Below are 23,569 nucleotides of genomic sequence, written 5' to 3'. Positions count from 1 at the left end.
TCGATGGATTGATTGTAGGTGTTTCACTTCTCCAAAAATACTGCAAGCATCTTAAGGATTGTCGTCTGGCTAGAAGCCCTTTAGTGTGACTTGTTTTTTTGTCCTTTACTAGACCTTACCTTCCTCCTTCTAATGTGCCACCGTCTTGGTGTTACTCCTAAGACTGATCTTTAGCTTTATTCCTAACTTTTCTGAGGCAAGGCTCTTTTCTGAAGAAGGTCCTGAGAGGATGGCCTAGGAGCTCACTGCTTCTCCTCATTTGAGACCTGTAGTGTAGTTTCTATCATATCATCTCGTACGCCCATGCAAAAGCCCCCAGTACCTTTGCATCCCAGTCAGAGTATAAACCAGAGTCCTTTCATGGCCTAAAAGGACATCGGTGACCTGGCCTCTCTCCTGTCTCTCCCTCCATGCCCCCCCCCCCCACCATCTGTCTTCATTTACACCCCAACCTTCTTTGTTCCTCCAAAACTCCTAGCCGTTTCCCATTTTATCTGCTTTTGCTCTTCCCAGCAAGCTCTGCCCCCAAGTGATCGGGTGGCTTGTTCCCTCACTTTATTCAAATGCCACCACCTCAGAAAGGCCTTCTATGACTACACTTTCTCAAATAAGCTCCCAGCTCCCAAATACACTCTCAGTCATGCCCCATCATCATTTTCTGTCCCCTTATCCTCTTTACATTTCCTTCATAGCATATGTCACTACTTGACATGTAAATTATTTTTTATGCTTAGTTTATTATTTGTCTTCCTCTAGAATGTAAATTCTCTGAGGACAGAGACTGTCTTGTTCACTTCTAAATGATTACCTTCTGGACTAGCTGCCAGCACATGGGAGGATTTAACAAGTATTTACTAAGTTGAATGTGTGTTACACTTGAGCAGCCCCCTTTCTCCAATTTCTCCTTTCTTTCTTCTTTCCTTTCTCAATAAACAAAATGAGAAACTATTATGTGAAATCTAATTGTAATGTATAAGCGGGAAAAAAAATCCTATGGGATACTCAAAGGATCCATATTTTTGAACTGTGAGTATATTCTGTCTTTCATCTTGTTCTAATAACCTAATTGTGTAAATACAGCCATCAGAGCAGTGGCAGTGTGGTGGTGATAGTAGTAACAATAATAGCTAATATTTATTGAGTGCTTACTATGTGTGTGTCTGGTAATGTTCTGAGTTCTTCAGATTTGCTTAATTCTCACAGAACCTATGAAATGGATATTTCTCATTTTACATTGAGGAAACTGAGGCACAAAGAGTTTAACCAACTTACCTAAAGTCAAATAGTTAATAAGGTCATTTCCTCAATTTGTGCCTAGAAAATGCGACTCTAGTTTTATGTCAACAAAAGTAGATTGTAGAAGTTCCCTTCTGTGGGAATAGTGAAACATGGTCATGGAAAGAAGAATGATTTGGGAGGGGGGTTCCTTCTTTGGGCTGTTCTTCCTTTTTTATTCTTTTGGATGAGAACCTGTTTTGCTTACATTTTCCTCATTGGAAGTAGAAATATGATACTGGCTTTTACATGATCAAGTTTCCAAATTTATTCATTTAACTGTTTACGGCAGAATGGAAAAGAATTAGGAAATTTCAGAGAGAAGGGAGCATTTGAGATGAACTTTGGGAAGTAATCAGTGGAATCTGGTCCGATGGATATTTATTCAGTAATATTTACTATTTGCCAGGTCATGAGAATAGAAAAGTGTTTGTTTGTTTGTTTGTTTGTTTGTTTGTTTTTAAGAAATATTTCAGAGAGAGGAATGGGATGGAATAGGTTTTCTTGACCAGGGCTAGTTGCCCAAATAAAAAGAGAGAGAGGTGGGAGAACACTGGATGTCTTTAGAGAATGAAAATATATGAAGGAGAAGATTAGAAAGTTAGATATGGGTAGATCATGAAAGGTATTGAGAACCTGTAGGTGTATTTATGTCAGCAGCATCATGGAATCATAATTATCTCTTGACTTCTTAGAGTTAGAGCTTTTCTAATACATCTCCTTTGCTATGAGATTCTGTCCTATATTACATGGTATGCACATTTTCTACATTCTGCCTCCTGTCAGATTCTAAATGCCAAGACAGCAAGGATGTTGTCTGTCCTCATTCTTTATTCCCTGGTGTTCCTTTCCTAGTGCCATTAAACATAGTGGAAAGCCAGTAAGGATGTCTTAAAATGAATTTCTGAAGAAGTCTGAAATTCACGTCCCAACCACTTGGTGTGTGCCGTTGGGCTGAGATCTTTAATCTGCCAGCCCCAATATCCATATACATAAAATAGAGATGATAATAATGCCTTTATGATTAAGATTCCTAAAGGTATTGAATGGGATAATAACATAAAGCACAATGTCTGGCATTTACTAAGCATTCAGTAAAATATTAGTAATCATGAGTAGTGCATGCCTCTCAGCATAGAGAAAAACATCGAACAGATTACTATAATCATATTTAAAGTTCTTTTTTGTTCAGGAACATAATCTGTTGTTCATTGTACCATATTTAGAAAAGGAAAATCTGGTTTTCTTTAAATCATTCTTTTCAGAGTGCATCCTACAATATAATTCACCAAATGAGGACCATTTAAAGTGTATATAAATGATAATTTAATATACTAAATTAAATATTATATTTAATATAATTTAATAATGTACTTCTGATTTTTTAATACTGGACTAAAATTGCTGTGTATCCATGATTTATTTTTTTTAATCCTATAAATTATTAAGCACAAAAGACAGCACAGCTGAAAATTGGGCAAAGAATGTGAACAGGCAGCTCTTACAAAAGGAGACCCAAATGGCCAGTAAACAGATGTGAATGTTTAATTTTATGCATCAACTTGAGTGGGCCACAGGGGCTTCCCAGATTTTGGTCAGGCATTATTGTAGGTGTTTTTGTGAGGGTGTTTTGGATGAAATTAATATTTAAATGAACGGAAAGCAGATTGGCCCTCATAATGTGGGTGGGCCTCATCTTATTGGTTGAAGGCCTGAATAGAACAAAAGGCTGACCTTTCCCCCAGCAAAAGGAATTCTACAGCAGTTCTGACTTGGACTTCATCTGCATCACCTCTTTTTGCCTGATGGCCTTCAAACTATATCATCAGCTTCTCCTGTCCAGCAGCCTTTGAAATAGAACACTGGCTATTCCTGATCTCCAGCCTGCCTTCTTGCCTGCATTGCAGGTTGAACCTGCCAGTTCTGTAATTATGAGCAACATTTCCTTATAATAAAACTCTGTCTGTCTCCTCCTTTGCTTTCTGAAATCCTCTATTTCTCTGGAGAACTCTGACTATATGACAGATGAAGAGAGTTTCGGTCAAGAAATAGGGAGATGCTAATTTAAACCACAGTGAGATACCACTTCATACCATTCAGAATGGAGAAAGGCTTATGATATTCAGAGCTGGTAGGGATGTAGAGAAACAGGAACTGTCCATACGAACATGTAAACTGGTATAGCACCACTTTGGGTAGAAGTTTGGCAATATTTTGTTAGAATTAAAGATGGGCAACAATTTTGATCCGGCAATTTCACTTCTAGATTAAAATTACTAGGTTTTTCATCAAAATAAGATTGCATTAAATGTTAAGGTAGGATATCAAAATTTAGTTTTGTGTTAATATTATTCTCATTAAAATTGTTTCATGATCCATTTTTATATTTGGTTGCTTATTTAACTATAGATATATGTATGTGCCCTACCTGTGGGCTCACGATTGCTGTTTTGCACTGACTTCCATAGGGTGCCTAATAAGATAATTTTGAAATGAGATGGTTTAAAGAAATACATCAATTTCAGTCACTATAATCCACTGTTAAATTCTAGTAGTAACTAAAAAATATAGTTTAATTTTCATACATTTTTTTTGGTGCTAACACTCCAAATTTTGTAAAGAATAATCTTGATGTTCCAATAGGATGTGCATGCCATATGAAATAATCCATATCATATTAGAAGGCAAAGTATTAGTTTCTCAAATATGAGTAAGAAAAAAGGTGATACCAGTGCATTTGCGTAATTAAATTATGTAAGTTTACTGCTTTGACCTCTTATATTCATTCATTGCATTTAAATAGTGACCTTTCTTAAATATTTAGTAAAAACTTAGAGCTTCATAGTATTTGGACAAAGTCGTCTTACTATATTAAAAAAAAAAAACTGGCCATCTTAATCTTTTGCTTGATTTTCTAGGATTTAAAATCCCAGGAATTTAAAATATTATGTATTTATGGTTTTTAAAGTTACAAAAACATTTTTTTGCTAAGGAAGACTTTGTGAAAATGTACTTAAGTGAAAGTGAATATATTTGGACTTGTGGGGGAAATTATTACCCGGTTTCAAAAGTTTTTGTAGGAAAAATTACAATATGATAATGTCACTTAAACTGCTTGATCCTGTTTAGTCTTTTTAGAAATTAAGATAAAACTTCTAGGCCCTAAACAGTTTTCAAAGCTTCAGTTCTCTAAATCAATATGTACATAGCACATTGTAATTCTGAATGGCTGTGTCATTGTTTTGCAAATGGTAAAGCTTGGCATGAAGTTTGTAATCTCCCTTTAAATTTTTTGCTCCCTTTAAATGTTTGCTAAAAATTTTGGGCAAACATTATCAAAATTTTAGAAATTATGCAGGGGTTTCATTTAAATCAGTATGGTAAGGCTTAAAAAGAGTATATTAAATCTGAAAACATGGCTGGAAAAAAAATAAATCCGTATGGTAAGAATTAGGTAAGTCTAATTTAATGTACTTACCTTTTAACCATTTATATGATATTCTTTGAAATTTCAGAGGAAGTATACTCCTGAACTCTGCTACAGTATATACACAATAAGAAGGAGTATATATATTTGCTAGTAAAATTCTCTGACCGTTGAGGTAGGGTTTGTGTAGCCTCTTTGTTGTCCCTGTGTATACCCATGTTACTATTTGTGTATTTATTCCATTTTGTTAATTGCATTCTTTCATCAACCGTTTCAAGGCCTTTATTTGTTTTATATAGTGTTCATGGAATTATTTTGGTTTTTTAGTATGCATTGGTGTCTTGAAAAATTCTTTCGTAGTAGCCATAGAACTTATGTTTTGTAAAGACATCAAGATATCATGTAAATGCTGTTTTTTATATCATATTCTGTTTTTTATAATTAATCCTTTCTTCTTTATCCATCTTTCATCTTATCAGTGCTTTAAACTTACCTGCTTGTAAAAATGAAATGTAAACAGTTTTGTTCTCATTTTGAGGGCCCATAATGTTCGGTGTTAGAAAACATACAGAAGTTACATATATGTACATAAGTGAAATCTTTTTTCGGTAAAGATGGAACCATTACAATTGAATGGAGAAGCAAAAATTCAGAGACTCTTAAGTCCTATCACTTTCCAGTTAGGCTCAAATTCATTATTTTACAGTAAGTTTTACTATTTTAAGTGGTTATCATTTTCTGCTATCAATTACAGAAAACCTGTATGTATTTATATGGCCTCAAGTTGGAAACTTGGAGTTTTCTTGTCTCTATTATTACTGATGATCTTCTATTATAAATTGAAACATTTTTACGTTCATACTGAAGTTTATGCTCAAATATATAGAAGCTCCTACTCCATGAGCAAATAAGCTAATCAATTTTGGAGTCACCAATCAGTTAAATTAGCAGTTTTTGTATGGAGAATAACATGTCTTCACATTATGCATTTTTGAATAACTTTTTTAAAATTTAAGGTCACACTCAGAGCTTACCATACCTTAGATTCTTATGCAATATCATGCATATTTATTAACATTTTATTTATAATAAAGAATGAAAATATCATATATTTGAATTAAGACTGGTCTCAGCAAATTAACAAAGTTCAGTTTTCTTTGTATTTTTTTTTCCTAAATACACCTATGTTCCTTAGGGGTAAAGATAATTTCACTATAAGAATAGTCATATACTCTGTCTCCATTCGGCAGGGTCCTCAGTGGCTCCTGGATTTTTGTTGGGTTGTTTCATTTTTCTGCATTTGGTAGCTGATGATTTCCATTAAGTAGTTGGTTTTTTCATTTGTTTATTATTATATTTCTTTGCAGTTACTTAGGGAACTTGAAAAACAAGTTTCTGTGGGGCCAGGTCAGTGCATTTGAGTAGTATATCTTGGTCTTTCCCATTAGTAATCAGATAGCAGCTCTGGAAAAACAACACTTTACTGCTTTTGGGTGAGTTTTTTGGGAATCTTACTCTCAGAGTTTTGATCTCATCTAATCCTGGGATTCCTATAATGAACATTGCACATATTTTCCAATAGATGTTCATTTTCATTTATCTATTGATAGGATTGTTAGCTAAAGTACAGGATGCACAATTAAATTTAAATTTCAGACAAATTATGAATACTTTTTAGTATAAGTATTTCCAGATCTTTTGTTGTTTTTCTGAAATTGAAATTTAACTAGGCATCCATATTTTTATTTTATTTTATTTCAATTGATTAATAATTTCAATTACTTAATGCTAAATCTGGCAACTTATTTCCTGGGCTCTTTCCTCACTAAACTTTGAGCTCCTTGGGTGAAGGGGGTTGGGTGGAGGTACCCTTATTCATCTGGACCTAGTTTTCCAATCTCCATGGTAGTCTGGTGATTTTCACCGACTGAAAGAATGAAATCTGTAATCAACTAAAATATTTCTTTATATGAGTATTTATAAAGCAACTGTATTCTACTGGGTTTACCCTTTTATGTGAGTTAAATTCATTGAAAATAATGTTTCAATGAAGAGTTGCAGATCTCAATGGTAAAAAAAAAACTTCATCTCCCTTTCTCTTCGTCATCTCTTTTCCTCTTCTCTTTCCAGATCTTACTATAATTAGCTAGCATTAACAGCAAATGTTTACTTTAGTTAAATTATTCAGAACATTTATTTTACTTGTCAAAGGTTAGATCAGGTTGTTGTTTGAACTGGTAATTAAATGCAGCCTAATATGCTCTCATATTTATATGCAATATAAGCCTGGTTCCTCATCATTCTGTATAATTTTGATGTTCAAGGCTGACATTTCAAAAAGGTTTTCTCTATTCAAATATTGCTCATTCTTCTTGAACTCCTAATTGTTTGTTAGAGTTACCTTGATTTTATGAAAGCCTGAGTAAATAGTTTTTTAAAGGCTAGAGGTGTTCTTGATATAAAATGAGGACAGTAACAATTGGAAGTATTTTTGTATGGCTGTAAAATAACAAAAGGTTTGGTCACTAGGCTGATTTGCTTTCCCAGTCTTTGCATCTTGAGCATCGTTCTGGAGAACTCTGAAACCAAATGAGGATATACCTGAAGAGCTTTTTGTTAGGCCACTTTAACTTTTTATAATGCTAGGTTTTCTCTTGGTTTATATAGTCACAACTGCCACTTGCTATTGCTTTATAGCATTTGAATATTGAAAGGCCAAATATATATATTTTTAAAGTTTATTTACTTGGAGAGAGAGAGAGAGCGAGCACAGGTGAGGGGCAGAGAGAGAGAATCCCAAGCAGGTTCCACACTGCCAGTACAGAGCCTGATAATAGGGCTCAGACTCACAAACTGTGAGTTCACGACCTGAGCCAAAATCTAGAGTTGGATGCTTAACTAACTAAGCCACCAGGGAACCCCAAAAGGCCAAATATATTCTTATTTTGTAATATCAATTATTTAAGCCCAGTTGCGAAGCTTTCATATATTGTACTTATTTCTGATTATACATATTATTTATAAATCTAGTATTTTTATAGTGGATTGTTTACTTTAAACATCTTGTTCTGGTAACCTGGAAAATGTAAGAATTAAGTCTTATAATTTTAATTTTCTTTTGATCATTGTTCCTAGTATGTAGACCCTTATTGTATTTCTCTGCCTATTTAATTGGCAACACTTGAATAGTTCAGATGTGTAGTTGCTAAAAGTGAGTTAGGTTTTCAGGATTTTACCAATGAGTGATATTTAATATTGAATGACATGTATTAAGACAAATGCTTTTATATATAATTTATTTGGCATTGTAAATGCATTTATCTTGTGAGAAACAGACCCCCTGTTGTCAGATGAAGTATTCTGGAAAGGTTTGGAGTAAATAAATAATAAAACTACTTTGATATACAATCTAACCAATATTAAATATTAAGACTTTTCAGATGATTGATTTTAATACTTAATTAACTTAAAGTCCAATGTAACCTTCTTGCATTAAAGATGGACAGAATTTTAAAATGGAACTTTATTCTTTCTCTTTCTTTTCCTTCTCTCTTCTCTTTTTCCTTCATTCTTTCTTCCTTACTCCTTTCCCACCTCCTTCTCTCCCTTATGATAAAGACTTTAGAACATCATTATTCCCAACCATCAAATTTACCTCTAGCTGCCTTGATTTTTAATCAGTTTACCTTGATTAAAAGGGTTTTTTTTAATAGAAGATTCTATAGATAATGTTTAAATGCTCTCTCTCTTAATTATGAAAATATAGCTTCTATCAAAGTTTGTCGCTTTTATAGCCATGATGTCATGTTTTAGTTTATACACCCATCATGGTAAATGCATGCTATCTGTGACCGATACTTATTCATGCTATATCCTCTCCCTCTTTTATAATTGTGTTCTGGAAATAGTTCATTTAAGCTCTTTGATATGCTTTTCTTATAGGAGATATCTTTATGTAAAGTAATATTACTCTGTCATTTCAGTGTTTGACTTTAAGTTTACCATCAGTCAAGAATTTAAATGAATGAAGTATGCTTATATGAGCTTTTCTGAATATGGATGTCTTTAGAAGACACAATTCAGAATGCTAATTCTCTGCCTGTGTATTAGAAGCTTTGGAAGAATGAATATACACTGAAATGCATAGAACTTCAGACTCAGAGGGAATAAATTATTTTTCTAGAGGCTTTGTTCATGTAATACCATTTTAACGGAAAAAAATTTATTCAACTAACCTTTTGTTTTGTCTGTACCATGCTAAGAGTTTGAAGTTTTCACCTGATGCTTGTATTGCTTCACTTACATGGAAAATAATCTTGTTTTGAAATTTTATTACTGTACTTTAAAACTGTCCTCTAAGCTTTAGTGCTGAATTCTTACCCTTTATTAAATATTAACTATTTTCACAAGACTTCCCTTCTTTCAGGCAGATCACTTTTATCCTAAGATTTAATACTGCAAGAACCAGATCATAAAGCCAATATAACTGTCTTTAAGATTAGTCTTGGAAGGGCACCTGGGTGGTTCAGTCGGTTAAGCATCCAACTCTTGGTTTTGGCTCAGGTCATGATGTCATGGTTTTGTGGGTTCGAGCCCCACATTGGACTCTGTGCTGACAGCAGTTTCCGCCTAATGTGTCAATTCCTGTGACCACAGGATGGCAATAAAACCAATTTTGAGTTTTGTGAATTTTAAGTTTATGTGAAGGAGAAAATTTAACTGTTATTTATAGTAATGTAGCAAAGAAGGGATATTTCCTTTCTCAAGTCTTGGAAGGTTATATTGCTGTGCTTTCTGAATTAAAAAAAAATAAGATTGCCTTCATTTAAAAATTCTTAGGGTTTTTTTTTTCCAGGAAAATTCTAGAGACAGATTGGCATTACTTAAGAAAACTGAAATCCATCAATTATGGGTTTTAGTGGTCATTTACTAAGGTACATATTTGTGGTCATTATATACTTCCTCTCTGTCTACCTGTTATGTAGAGAAGATTAAGGCATATCAAGTATAGAAGTCTAAGTTTGTAACACAAATATAAGATGTAATGGTGACTTGTACATTTCAAAATGTTTATGCCAATTTGACTTTTAATAGTGATTATCTTAAAATTTTCAGATAAAAAAATTCCCTTAATTCTTTGAATTTTTATCAAATATTTTCCTATGGTCTGATATTTAGAAGTAAAAATACTATTCAATATAGTGATTAAAATAAATATAGACACATTTGCTTAAAAACCTTTGATACTCTCTTTTGTGGTAGTCAAATATTTTTGCAGTTGGTATAGTCACAAAACACAAATTGGAAAATTTTTGAGAAAATTACTTCACATTTAAAAGCAACACTACATTGTGATTTTATAACATTATCATAATAGCAGTAACCATTGCACTTAAGTATTGTTTATTCTAGAAAACTAAAATAGCCCCTGTATTTAAAACAGAACAATGAAAAACAAAGCAGCACCTGTTTAAGAAGTTAATTTTCAACCAGATTATTATTTAAATCCATAACTGAAAGAAAAGAACATCATGTAACTTTTTCTTCAACAGAATTTTTGTTTTTCTTTTAATGTTTACTTGTTTGAGAGAGGCAGACAGAGTGTGAGTTGGGAAGGAGCAGAGAGAGAGGGAGACACAGAGTCCGACATGGGGCTCGAACTCACGAACTGTGTGATCATGACCTGAGCCGAAGTTGGATGCTCAACCGCCTGAGCCACCCAGGTGCCCCTCTTCAACAGAGTTCTTGAAAATAACTCATTACTTTTTGATCAGTTTGCTTTCTTTGAATAAAAAGAATTTCAGTGATTCAGTTTCAATCTTTACAGGCATAATAAATTAGAATATGGTGGATCCTTGATTATATAGACTAGTTGTAGACTGGTGTATTTGGTAAATTTTTTATTTTTGTTACAACCATATAACCATAACTTGGTTATAACCAAGTTGTCAATTTCTAAAGAATTATTAATAAAGGTAAAAATCAGTGGATGACTTCTTGAACCTAACTTTCTTTAAGGAGCCAAAAGACCTTAGGTATCTTCTAAAATCTTGAATGAATGTATGAATGTCATCATGTTGTATTTTTTTAAAAAAAAATTTTAGGTTTATTTATTTATTTTGAGAGAGAGAAAGTATGAACGAGAGAGGGGCAGAGAGAGAGGGGGAAAGAGAGAGAGAGAAAATCCCAAGCAGGCTCCACATTGTCAGCATGGAGCCCAGTGCAGGGCTTGAACTCATGAATGATGAGGTCATGACCTGAGCTGAAATTGGGAGTCAGACCCTTAACCAGCTGAGCCATCCAGTTGCCCCTAGAGTATTTTTTCTTAAAGTTTATTATTTATTTTGATAGAGTGAGTGCATGTGTGTGGGTAGGGCTGAGGGGAGGGGAAGGTGAGAAAGAGAAAGAGAGAGAGAGAGAGAGAGAGAGAGAGAGAGCGCGCGCGCATGCTCCTTGCTGTCAGTGCAGAACCTGACCATGAGATTGTGACCTGAGCCGAAATCAAGAGTGGGACACTTAACTGACTGAGCCATCCAGGTGCCCCTAGAGTATTTCCTTTTAGCTACAGAAAGGTGTTTTTTTAATGTTCCTTTAAAAAATGTGCTTTGATATCAGTTTGCTAGTTGTTTATTTCTCATAGTTTGAAGTACATGAAATCCCCTTATTTGTATATTTTAAGTTTGTGAAGTCTTTAGTAGTGGAAATGTATTATAAAACTGAGAGATTAAGGTAATGATATGAAAACATGTCTAGGATATTAAAGAGATTTTATAGAAATCTGGCGGTTAACTTGGAATATACATTTTCAAACATTTTCCTTAATAATTTCAAAAGTAGAACAAAATGTATGGAACAAAATATGAATCTTAACATTAAAATAGTTATCCATGGGTCAAATATGCTTTTGAAATGTTTATTCTATACAGGTTTTTGTTTTGTTTTTTGTTTTTTGTTTTTGTTTTGTTTTCTAGTTTGAATTACTTGCCAACAGTTTAAAGAGATTTCAAATAAAATTCTAGATTTCTAGCTTTCTTGAAAAAGTTGAAGCAGAGTAAAGGTGTTTCAGTTGTTCACAGATCCCATCCTCTTGTACAGTTTGTTTTGTATTTTGTCTATTTGTCTCATTGTCCAAGAGCCAAATATAGTGCAGGAGTAAAGAATGTGAGCTCTGGAGCTAGACAAGATAGGTTCAAATTCTGGCTTCAACACTTACTACTTGTGTAACTGCAAACAAATTAATCTCTCTGTACCTCTGTTTTCTCTTTGGTAAAATGGTGATGAATGTATGTCAGTAGGATAGTTGGGAAGATGAAATGATGAGTATACGTGAAGCATTTAGAGTGGTCTGTGACTTAATAGTCATTGCTCAATAGATGTTAACTTTGATTAATAATGTTTTTTGCCTGATACCATCAGGCATTTGAGTTTGGTGGCTCTTCTCCATAGTAGAGGACTTTAATCTGATTATTCATTTGGTCAGCAAAATTCATCAGATTCTGTTTTATAGTATATGTAACTGATCATTTACTTTTTCCTGTCCTCTACTGCATTATATTCCTCAGAATTCCTTCTGTATTGTAAGTGCTAAATATGTGTTGATTGGTTTGCATACATAAGCAGCAAATATTGACAGTTGTCTAGATTTATGGATTTAGGATTTGATTTTTGGCTTTAGAAATTCTTACTGTATGTTGACAACAAAAGTTTTCCGCCTTGTCTAGTGTTGGTTTTGCCTACCCCTTTGCTCTTGTTTTAGCCACAATCTAAGGTGGAGAGGATTTTTTACCATCTGATTATGAATGTGGGAGGGTGAGAGTTGGAGGGTTCTGGTAAAACTCAGAAAATGTACTAAGTATTTTACAGAGTGAGAGCTTTAGGGAGAAACTAAGCAGGATAGAGGAGCATTTTATGTTGGGAAGAAAAGGATTTGTATATTCATGGGCTTTTCTGGAAACTTTCCTCCATAATTGTCGCCCTATCCTGTAAAATTATGTACTCATTTTTGTTGGTCTTGCTTTTCCATCAGTTTTCATTTAGTCTTCCTATCATGTCTCCCCTCTCTTGAAACTTAAAATTTCATGTGTTAACATTATTTTGGATGAAAATTAAAGCCCAGTTTATATTTTTGGAAGATTATGACTTGAGAAGGTAATCTGTAGCTCATAGACATAGAAAATTTAGGGGCGCCTGGGTGGCGCAGTCGGTTAAGCGTCCGACTTCAGCCAGGTCACGATCTCGCGGTCCGTGAGTTCGAGCCCCGCGTCAGGCTCTGGGCTGATGGCTCGGAGCCTGGAGCCTGTTTCTGATTCTGTGTCTCCCTCTCTCTCTGCCCCTCCCCCGTTCATGCTCTGTCTCTCTCTGTCCCAAAAATAAATAAAAAATGTAAAAAAAAAAAAAAAAAAAAAAAAAGAAAATTTACAAGTAGTGTAGCTTAAACATGTAAAAATAATTAAAAATATCTTTCTTTAAATTGGCATTGTCTATAGAAATCAGAATCAAGGAGGAAAACCTTCAAAACAGTTTTAAAAATGTGGTTATTTATATAACTTTGCCTTTTTAAACATAGTAATACCAGGGGTAAAAGTCATAAAGTAGATATAGATATATTTGAGTGCATAGCAATGAAAAAGTTACTTATGTCACAGAAACACCATGTTATTTGAAGACAGACACACTCAGAAAAATATCTATATCACATGACAAAGGTTTAATATTCTTCATATTTAAAGCATGCTTATAAATTATGAAGACGATGATAATAAACTCCATCCACAAAAGATAATAAGTAAATGTCAGAGAAAACATATGAATCTTCAGTAATCTCACTAGTTATCAAGCAAATGCAATATAAAAATTGACTATCACACTCCTCCGTAAAATGAATTACCCATTCCCTCTGTTAATGAGGGTCCAGGGGAATGAATTGTTCTGTATGCAAATCTTTCTGGAGCATAATTTGCTAAAATATATCATAGAATATTATTTTTTTATATACATGTGTTGGTCCAGCAAAGACACTTTTAAGAATTTATCTTAAGGCAATAATCATAGATGTGACACAGAGATATTACTAAAGATATTCATTGTGAAACTGTTTATAGTGTTGAACAACTGAAAGCATTCTGTTTACTAATAAGGAATTGGTTATATAAACTGTTATAGCTATTTAATGGAATACTAGGGATCCATTTGAAGTTATAATATGGTCTTTTTTTATGGGGTAGAAAATACCCACAATAATTTATATAATCACTATATTTAACATGGTAGATCACATTAAAATAAATTTGCTTTAAATGCCCAGAACAAAGTCAGAAAGGATATGTGTAGTAAACTGAAATGTTAACAGGGGTGTTTTTAGTTAATACAATTATGAATGATCTTATTTTGCTAAATTTTCCGTATTTTGAAAGTTTCTATTGTAAATGTGTATTATTTCGGCAGTGAAACAAAAGGATGTTATAAATGGTATGGTAATTTAACTTACAGTTTGACTTTTTGTGCAGAAGTTTATTGAAAATAAGTGTGATTGAACATTGAGGTAATGGTTACCAAGGAAGTTCAGATTTGGGGAGAAATTATTGAAATGGAAATTTTGTGCCAGTTTTCACTTCTTTGCCTATTTCTGCCAATGTGTTGTAACAGTCCCTGAAGCCTGTGGAAAACTTGTTAATGTCTGTAATGCTCATTTAATCATTTCAATGTTGTATTTATTCCCAGTCATAGCAAAAAGAAAAAGTATAATTTTCCTTTTTTTTTTTTTTTTAATCTCCCAGGTAGTCACTTTCAGTGACATTGTTCGGTTCTCACAATGTATCATTCCTTATCTGAAACTAGACATCCTCTGCAGCCAGAAGAACAGGAAGTGGGCTTTGACCCCTTGTCAAGTTACTCAAACAAGTCTGGAGGTGAGTTTTGTATGCAGATACATTCTATGGTTACTGGGAAATGTAGCAGAGAGCCTCCAGTTAGTTCTGCCTACCTTATGTGTGTAATTCTTTAGATGAAGCTGAGCAGGGCAACATGAAGCACACTTACCTGGATAGGTGGAGAGCACTCTGACAGTAATGAACACCACAAAACATCAACTTTCAATTATAGACAGAAGCATTAGCCAAATGTTTAATGCACCGTCATTCTTTAAAAAAAAAAAAAAAATCATTATCTTAAATAATTACTTCAGCATAAGGATGTTGAAATCAAAATTGCCTTTGTCGAACATCTTTTAAAGAAGTCTAGCTTTTGGTGTTGATTTTGCAGGGATTTTTTTTGTCTTTTAAAGCAAGTTGACCTTATTCCAGGATAAAGATTTGTCTGATTCTTTTTTTTCACCACTAATTAAAATTTGTGTCCTACTTTTAAAGATCTATGCATTGAAATTGTTAAAAAGAGACTGTTAAAAGTAAACTGTATTCAGGGTCTACTCTATAAAAATTTATCAAATATGTATGTTTCAGAATTCAGTGTTGTTTTCTCAATATTAGTAATAACATAGTATCTTAAAAGGAAGCAGTTTATGCAGATTCCTAAAGCCTTATCCTTGTTTTTGGTTGATTCATTGACTCAAGTAACTACTTAAAATTTTTCAGTCATGACGTACATACATCAGGATTATGAGATTGATTTTAAAAAATCATAACTGGTCAAAGTGATTCACATGTGTTTTGTATACTTCAGATACAATTTTTTTTTTTCTGTATTGGCATAAAGGTCTGCTATTAACTTGTGTTTTGGGAATTTAAAACCAATGATTGATGTTTTAAAGTGGTTATTTCTTTAGTGATTAAGCCTTGACTTTATGGAGTGCATTTATGTTTTTTGTGCATTTTTACTGCCTTCTGTGTCATACAAATTCCATTGTTATTTTCGATGAAAATGATATAATTTGCCTTACAACTTATTTTTGTGATTTTACTTTTTATTTTCATATGTGCATTTATGAAAAGGTCACAAAAAGACTGTTGTTCAAGGTTTTGATCATATGAAAAAATTGTTATTGTCTCATTTTCATTTCAGCATCTTAAACATTTCAGTGGTAAGAATACTACATCTCCTAGTGATGTTTGTTTTTTAAACATAATACCTATAAGAAACACTAATAATTAAGTCAAATTATTTCACAACCACTTCAAATTATTTCACAAGTCAGTATTTTAAAAGAAAAAATATTTTTGTGATAAGTATATAAAATAATTTCACCAAAATTTTCTGATTTATGTGCTTATTTTAGAACAGCGTGTGTGTGTGTGTGTGTGTGTGTGTGTGTGTGTGTGTGTGTGCGTGCGCGCGCATATTTTTCCTGGCCTACTTCATTAAACACTGAGGTTCTATTTTTTTTTTAACTGGTTAAAAAACATTTTAAATTAATTTTATCCTTTATTGTTTGCAGGAATGAGTAGTTACCTTTACTGAAAAGGCTTTTCGTTTATATCCTAGCCTAACATTTCTATGACATACAAAGTTATTAGGACTGAATTGATGTTTAAAAGTGCCATTAATTCATTTACCCCAAATGTTCATTAACAATGTAAATGTATGCTGATGTTCTATGAGACAAGGAAGTGACTAATGACTCTTCCAACTAACAACACTTAAAATGAATAGAAACTTTAGATAGCTAATCTTGAAGTAATCAAGACCCTCATTCAGCTTGGCATCTCTGTATGCTCTAAAACAGCTGTCAACTGTTAAAAATATATACAAAACACACATACGCACACGCACATGCAGAAAGAATGATATGTAAATATCTAGTTCTTGAAAGCCATAAAGGTTACTAACCGTAGTGGGTTTTGTGCATTGTATATGTAAATATTTTATATGAAGCATCTATTTCATCTTCTCAGATTTCCTTTTAGCAGAAAAACATGTGTTGCATTTTAATAGGTTTGTCATATTTATTTGAAGAATCATCACCTTTCTAGTATGTTTGTTTATTTTAATATATGTATTTCATGGGGTTCTCCACGTATTTGAAGCCGGTTACACATTTTTCCCACCAGGGAATTTATGGCAAATGGAGGACTCATTTTGTAAGTAGTCAGGCACTGGACTTAATCAGTGATTTCCCTGTGTGCAAGGCATGGGTTTTTGGTCTTGTTTTTAATTCCTGTTACAGATTCCATAAGTAAACAAATGAGTCTTTAATTTCTCAAAACTGAAATTTTAACATTTATAAAGAAACAGTATATTATTGAGTTAAATGATCCTGAGTATTCTGGAAAGGATAAATAATAATAGCCACATAATTGGAATAATAAAGAGAAAACGGTTTCTCATTGGTTTATTTTCATGGATGGTGGAGGAAGGTGGGTGAGATCAGAAAAATGACCTGTTTGGATATATACATGCAGAATTTTCCATGGGAATCAAACTTTTAACTGCTTGAATTTCTTTTTCAAATAGAGAATAGCATAGAAATTATGACATTTTTCTCTGTGCCCTATTTGGTCATATACATAGTTTACTACTTTAAATTTCAAGATCTTTGATCAAAGGGCATTAATTAGTAATTGGCAAGCTACCTGTAATTCAGTTGAAACTATTACAAAAACCCAAAATGTTTGTTCAACTATTCATGATTATTCATTGTAGGAAAAGAACATTTTCCTCTATTAAGTCTCTTTTGAGAATAGCACTTTGTTACATATTGCCAGAGTTTTTAGCTTCAATTTTATATGCCTTCTTACTTACAGCTTTTATAGTATTCAGATAATTACTTAATGTAATGCTTTTTATATAATATCTGTTTCAAAGCTTTCTTTTTATTTTCACAGATAAAATATTTAGTAACCTAACTAAAAAAAAAAAAAATCCAAGACATTCAGAATATCCTGCCTACTCCATTTTTGACTCTTGTAATTTTGTTTTTGTCCTCAGTCTTCTTTTCTTTCTGTTATAATATCATAGAATTGTAGAACTACAAGGGAGTGCCTGGCTTTATTGCTAAATGAGTTGGTATTAATTAAAATAGTTCACTGAAATTGATACAATAAAACGATGCAGCCCTATTATGATCTTTAATATTGTTTTCCATATAGTAGAAGTGGATTTAGATTTGAGTAAAAGATGAATTTGTTTTGGGAAGATACCTGACAAAAGTATAGGATGCTGTCTAAGTTATCTTATTTTAAACCCTGCCTTTGCTCTAATTATAATTAGCAGGAGTCATTTTAGGGAGGGAAGACAATCTTCCTTCCCTGGCTTACAGCTTTTAAGTGGTTTTCCATTGCACTAAAAATAAAATCCAAACTCTTGACCATGATGTTCATGGCTGTCCTGCCTGTCTGAGCATGATCAGATGTGCTAAGCCAGTTCTAAACTCTGGGCCTTCCCACATGCCATTGTTCTCTGACATTATTCTTGAATCCTTCACAGCACTCATCCTTAAATGTAATCCTACATTTATTTGTTTCATTGTTTATTGTTTGTCTCCTTGTCTAAGTGTAAGCTGTATGAGGGCAGGAACTATTGTATACCTATTGGCCCGTGGACACTACTGAATTAACTAACAGATGAATGAATTGTGTTTTACCAGTCTAAATTCCTTCACTTACTTTGATTCCTTCAATAATTATTCCATGTATCTTTTTTTCCATCTACTTTTCTCCTTTGTGTCTTAAGTTGTAATGTATGAAGTCTGTTTTATTCCCTGATTATTTTAGTACTTTAATTTTGTTTCCTTTAGGGCTTCAAAAGTCAGTATAATCTCCTCTCTTCCTTTGGTCTCATTGACCTCTCCTTCTTTGAAATCCTTCTTAAAATTCACTTCTTCCATTTTTTGTTTCATTATGACCCAAATCAAAATTTCCATAAGGAACAAATGGAGAGAGCTTTCTGGCAAATAAAGGTCAACTGTGATATCCTTACGAACCCACAGGAAACATTATTTAGCAAGGGAAAACTAAGGAAATAAATGATTATTTGTTCAAGATATTTGTGGCCATAACATGCAGCATAGACTAAAGTATACTTACATTTAATATATATGCTTCATATATGTAGCTCCTAGTGAAAATTCTAGAAGATACTGTTCTTAATTTTTGGTTTATACAACTTACCAATACAAATATTGTTAACTTTGCATATGAAACATTGTGGAATCAACACCTATTGTGGTATAGGCTTTTCTTAAGTTTGCATCACTTCTAAAGTTTGTTGTCATTCAATAAATATTTATTGAATATGTTTCAAATGATGGAGATAAAACATTGGAAAAGATAAACATACTTTCCAAAAGTAACTAATAGTATGCTCAGGTAACATAAATTTGTGGTAGTTGTGGGTCAAGGAAGGTGTGATATCTAAGACACGATCTGGGGCTGTTTGGGAGGCTCACTGGGTTAAACATCCCCCTTCTGCTCAGGTCATGATCTCATAGTTGGTTAGTTCAGGCCCCGCATCAGGTGAGCATGAGCCCCCCATCGGGTAAGCACTGGCCCAGCTTCTGGTGAGCTTGAGCCCTGCTTTGGGTGAGCCCTATTTCTTTCTCTCTCTCTCTCTCTCTCTCTCTCTCTCTCTCTCTGTTTGCCCCTTGCTCACTTGCATACTCTCTCTCAAAAAAAAAAAAAAAGAAGAAATAAAAAAATAAAGACACAACCTGAAAGATGAGTAGCTGTTAGCCAGTGAGTAAAGAGTATGTGCTACGTGATTGCCTTTTCTACCTTTTTCAGTGTGGTTGGAGGCTAGCATTCAAAGGAGGAATGGCCACAAATGAGACTGATGGCCAGGGCCAGGAAGCCACTTGATCCTAAGAACAGTAAGCAGTCTAGTGAAGGAATCTTATTGGCAGAATTACATTTTAACAAGATTATTATGGCTACAGTGAAGAAGTCATTGCAGTGTTCTAGGTAAGAAATCATAGTGGCCTATATTGGGAGAGTATAGAACTGGAAATGGAGAGAAGTGGAAACGTTTGAGAGATATTTAGTAGGTAGAATTGACAGCACTTGATATTTGGATATAAGGAAGTGATAAGGGTGAGAAGCTTGAAGTGACATTCAGCTTTGTGAGTTGACCAGTTCTGTGATAAGGCCTGTATTGAGGTAAGGATCTCTACAAGGAGGAACTTTATGTGATGCAGGTAGAATGGGGGGTGGCAAAGAAGATTGTAAGTTTAGTTTCATGTGTGAGTTAGAAGCGCCTTATGACATTCAGATGAAGACATCCTGAAGATTTTGATGTATGGGTCTAAAACTTAGTGTGTATAGGTTTGGGCTGGAGATAAAGATTTTCAGCTTAAGTGTGGTAGCAAAATACAGTGTGAATGATTGTGATCACCCAATAACAGCACCTCGTGTGAGAAGAGGACCTGGAAGCAGTCTTAAGGAAAGCCAGTTTAAAGACCTTGTAGCAGAGGAGGGTATTGTAAAGGAGACTAAGAAAGAGTGGCTAGAGAAGTAGTAGGAAAACTAGGAGAGTGTGGAGTCAAAGAAGCCAAGAAGTTAAGCAGAAAATAAACAAAACCGCCCAAGGTTAGCTAAAGGTTTAAGCAAATAGAAGTATGCACAGGATAGAGTCATTGTAACAATGACAAGCAGAGTGCTCTGTAATCTCAAGAATCCACAGTCTTGAGTACTCTATATTCATAACTGTAATTTATATTACAAATAAACTAATCGTGCTCTGTACTAAACAGGTATGAGGAATAGAGGGAAAAGTAATGGTAGTACTTGAAAAATTTTAAATCAGTGGAAGAAATGTCTGAGGGTCTTGGAAATGTGCAGTCTAGAGCCAAGATGGAGGGATTTGTAGACAGAGAGGGGTCATTATTTTCATCGTAATAATAGGAGGGAAGGGGAAAAGAAGATAAATTTAGATACAGTAGGTTCATTAGTTCAATAACAGAGTTCAGGGCAATATCAATGATGTTTTAATCTCTTTGATAAGTTACGGTGAAGTGATTTGCTGAAAGTGAGTGATAAGATGAAGTATTTGAAGATTTGTGGAGAGTGACAAAGGTTAGGATGATTTGATAAAGAATATATAACCTTGGGGACCAAGTTGAGATAAGACATCATAATTTATAGGCATACAAGCTTATAAATTTGCATGATTATGTCCAATATAACTCAGCACCTAGGATTTGGTTACAAAGAAGAACAGTCCTGGGACAAAAGGTATAGGAGGTACACACAAGCAAGGAAGTAGATGCTGGAAGAATTTATTGATGGTTTGAGAATATAAGAAAGTTTACTATCATGGAAGGAGATTCTAAGAGGGCAGAGTAGAAAGTTTTGGAAGCGATGGAGGAGTCCAGGGAGATGAAGTATAGAGTAGTGTGGTGATGGGAGTTATGAAGGGGATATGGGAATAGTACATGAGTATTTGTTAATTTGATGGAACATTGTTAAGTGGTAACCAGCAAACTAGCTCCATACCTTCACTAATTCTCTGTAACAATCTGGATCTGCACTAATTTAGATAGGTTTTGGTTTGAAGTCTTTTTAAATTTAATCTTAAAGGCTTAATTTTTTTAAGAGCAGTTATAGATGCACAGCAAAATTAAGAGGAAGAAGATATTTCCCATCCACCCCCCCAACAGAGTGGTACATTTATTACAACTGGTAACTACCTACATGGCACATCATAGTTACCCAAAGTCCATAGTGTACATTAAGATTGACTCTTGGTAGTGTATATTCTGTGAGTTTAGACAAATGTATAAAGCATGCATCCATTGTTACAGTATCATACAGAGTATTTCAAAAAATCCTCTGTGCTCAGTCTATTCATTCTTCCCCCAACCCCTGGCAAACACTCATTTTTTAAAAAATTTTTATTTATTTGAGAGAGAGTGAGTGTGAGTGGGGGAGGGGCAGAGAGAGAGGGAGACACAGAATCCAAAGTGGGCTCCAGGCTCTGAACTGTCAGCACAGAAGTCACGAACTGTGAGATCATGACCTGAGCTGAAGTCGGATGTTTAACCAACTGAGCCACCCAGGTGCCCCACTGATCTTTTTACTTTTACAAAGTTTTGCAAGAAGTATCTTTTTAATAAAAAATTCTTCATGGAGCCCAAGTGTCCATCGATAGATAAATGGATAAAGAAAACACAAATACACACAAACACATAAACTGAATATTATTCAGCCATAAAAAAGAATGGAATCTTGCCATTTCCAACAACTTGGATAGAGAGTATAATGCTAAGCAAAATAAGTCAGAGAAATACAGATAGCATATGATCTCACCCATATGTGGAATTTAAGACATAAGTAGGCAAAAGAAAAAAAAAAAAGACAAACCAAGAAATAGACTCTTAACTATGGAGAAGAAACTGATGGTTACTACAGGGGAGGTCAGTGGGGAGATGGTGACATAGGTGATAGGAATTAAAGAGTACACTTATAATGATGAAAAATAATAAAATACAAAAAATAAAGCAATGTCTTTTAAAAAAATTCTTTGTAGTTATCAAGGTAAAAGGCAGGTTAGTGAGATGAAAACTATAAGACTATAAAGCTATCAGGAAAAATGGGAGCTTTGTTGAAGGTAAGACTGTTAAATAGGGTGACTTGGAAGTTCTTCAGTAACAACAACAAAGATAAATAAAATGATGGTTTAAAACCTGTCTTCTTGAGGCGCCTGGGTGGCTCAGTCAGTTAAGCGTCTGACTTCGGCTCAGGTCATGATCTCACAGTCCAGGGGTTTGAGCCCCATGTCCAGGCTCTGCCTGACAGCACGGAGCCTGCCTGTGATTCTCTGTCTTCACTCCTCCTCAGCTCATGCGCATGCACGTGCTCTCTCTGTCAAAAATAAACATTTAAAAAATATTTTAAAAATGTCTCCTTAAGAACAGATTTTGTTAAATGCTCTGACAATAGGTAGAAATGAAATTAGAGAGTGATGAATATGCCATCCACGCCCAGTTTCTCTACATCAGGCTGTCCAAAGGGAAGTTGAAAGTGCAACATTTCAGCTTGAAAGGATGTGAGTTAGAGATCTGAGATCTCTAACTCACTCCTTCAGAGATAATCAGCTCAAAGTATGTGAGACAGATATTAATCCAAAGACAGGAAAAGAGCTGAAGATTGCTATATAGAAATTCTCCATGATTAGAAATTGGATAAATAGAATAGTATTAAAAAATATTGGAGGAATAAAGTAGGGGAAAGTTAGAGGAGTGCCAAAATTATAGAAACTACAGATATATGAGAGCTTCCAGAAGGTCCAAAGAGGTCAATGCTTCAAGGATTGCATAGGTAAAAGAGTACAAAAAGAGAAAATAAAGGATTTGGTGATTGGAAGAGTACTGATGATCTGTAATTAGTGGGTAAGCCATTTTCAAGATACCATTAACTCATTTGAGTGGATGGAAGTGAACTAAAAATCTGATTCAGAATTAACATAAAAAGATAGCAGTTAAATGTCAATGGCAAAATAGTTGAATAGTGAGGAAGGGCCGATTTACTTTTTAATATGAGATTTGGGTGGTTATACGTGAATATTATGTATTCATGCTCTCATGGTGAATTGAGATTTAGCAAGTTAGACATTTTAACGTTAACAATGGCACTCACTTCTTGTAAAATGTAGATCCTTGAAATAAAAGACTTGTCTTCAGAACTTAATTCTGATCCTTTTTTTTCCCCATTGAGTTGTCCATTCCTTATTAATTGCATCTGGTTTTTAGTTTTATTTCAAATTTTCTTTTGGCATGGCAGTTCCCTTTATTTACCTGAAGAGAGAGGCTCTTTTAGAGTTGGGGTTGTGTGAAGAGTCATTGAGTCACCTTGTGGCTATACCTAACTGTTACTCATTTCCCAGGGTCTTAGGATCAAAGGAGACCTCACTCTTGTCCCTGGGGGAGACACAAACTATAGCTCTGCAAGAGCTCTTGGCACTACCCCCTTGGGCACAAGTTGG

General features: G+C 34.1%; 1 protein-coding gene across 5 annotated transcripts in view; it reads left to right on the top strand.

Moving 5' to 3' along the window:
• The window catches only part of TBC1D5 (TBC1 domain family member 5), a 533,625-nt gene that overhangs the window by 177,697 nt on the left and 332,359 nt on the right, over positions 1-23,569 (top strand). For all 5 annotated transcript variants that reach the window (XM_049629846.1, XM_049629847.1, XM_049629845.1 and 2 more), the window contains one exon: positions 14,479-14,610. In XM_049629846.1, coding sequence (XP_049485803.1) covers positions 14,514-14,610 — 97 coding nt within the window. In that variant the 5' untranslated portion in view covers positions 14,479-14,513. The remainder of the gene's footprint in view (positions 1-14,478; positions 14,611-23,569) is intronic.

This window comes from Panthera uncia, chromosome C2 (genome assembly GCF_023721935.1).
Source record: "Panthera uncia isolate 11264 chromosome C2, Puncia_PCG_1.0, whole genome shotgun sequence".
NCBI lineage: Eukaryota > Metazoa > Chordata > Mammalia > Carnivora > Felidae > Panthera > Panthera uncia.
Note: the sequence above shows the minus strand (reverse complement) of the source record. Positions and strands in the feature narration are given on the sequence as shown.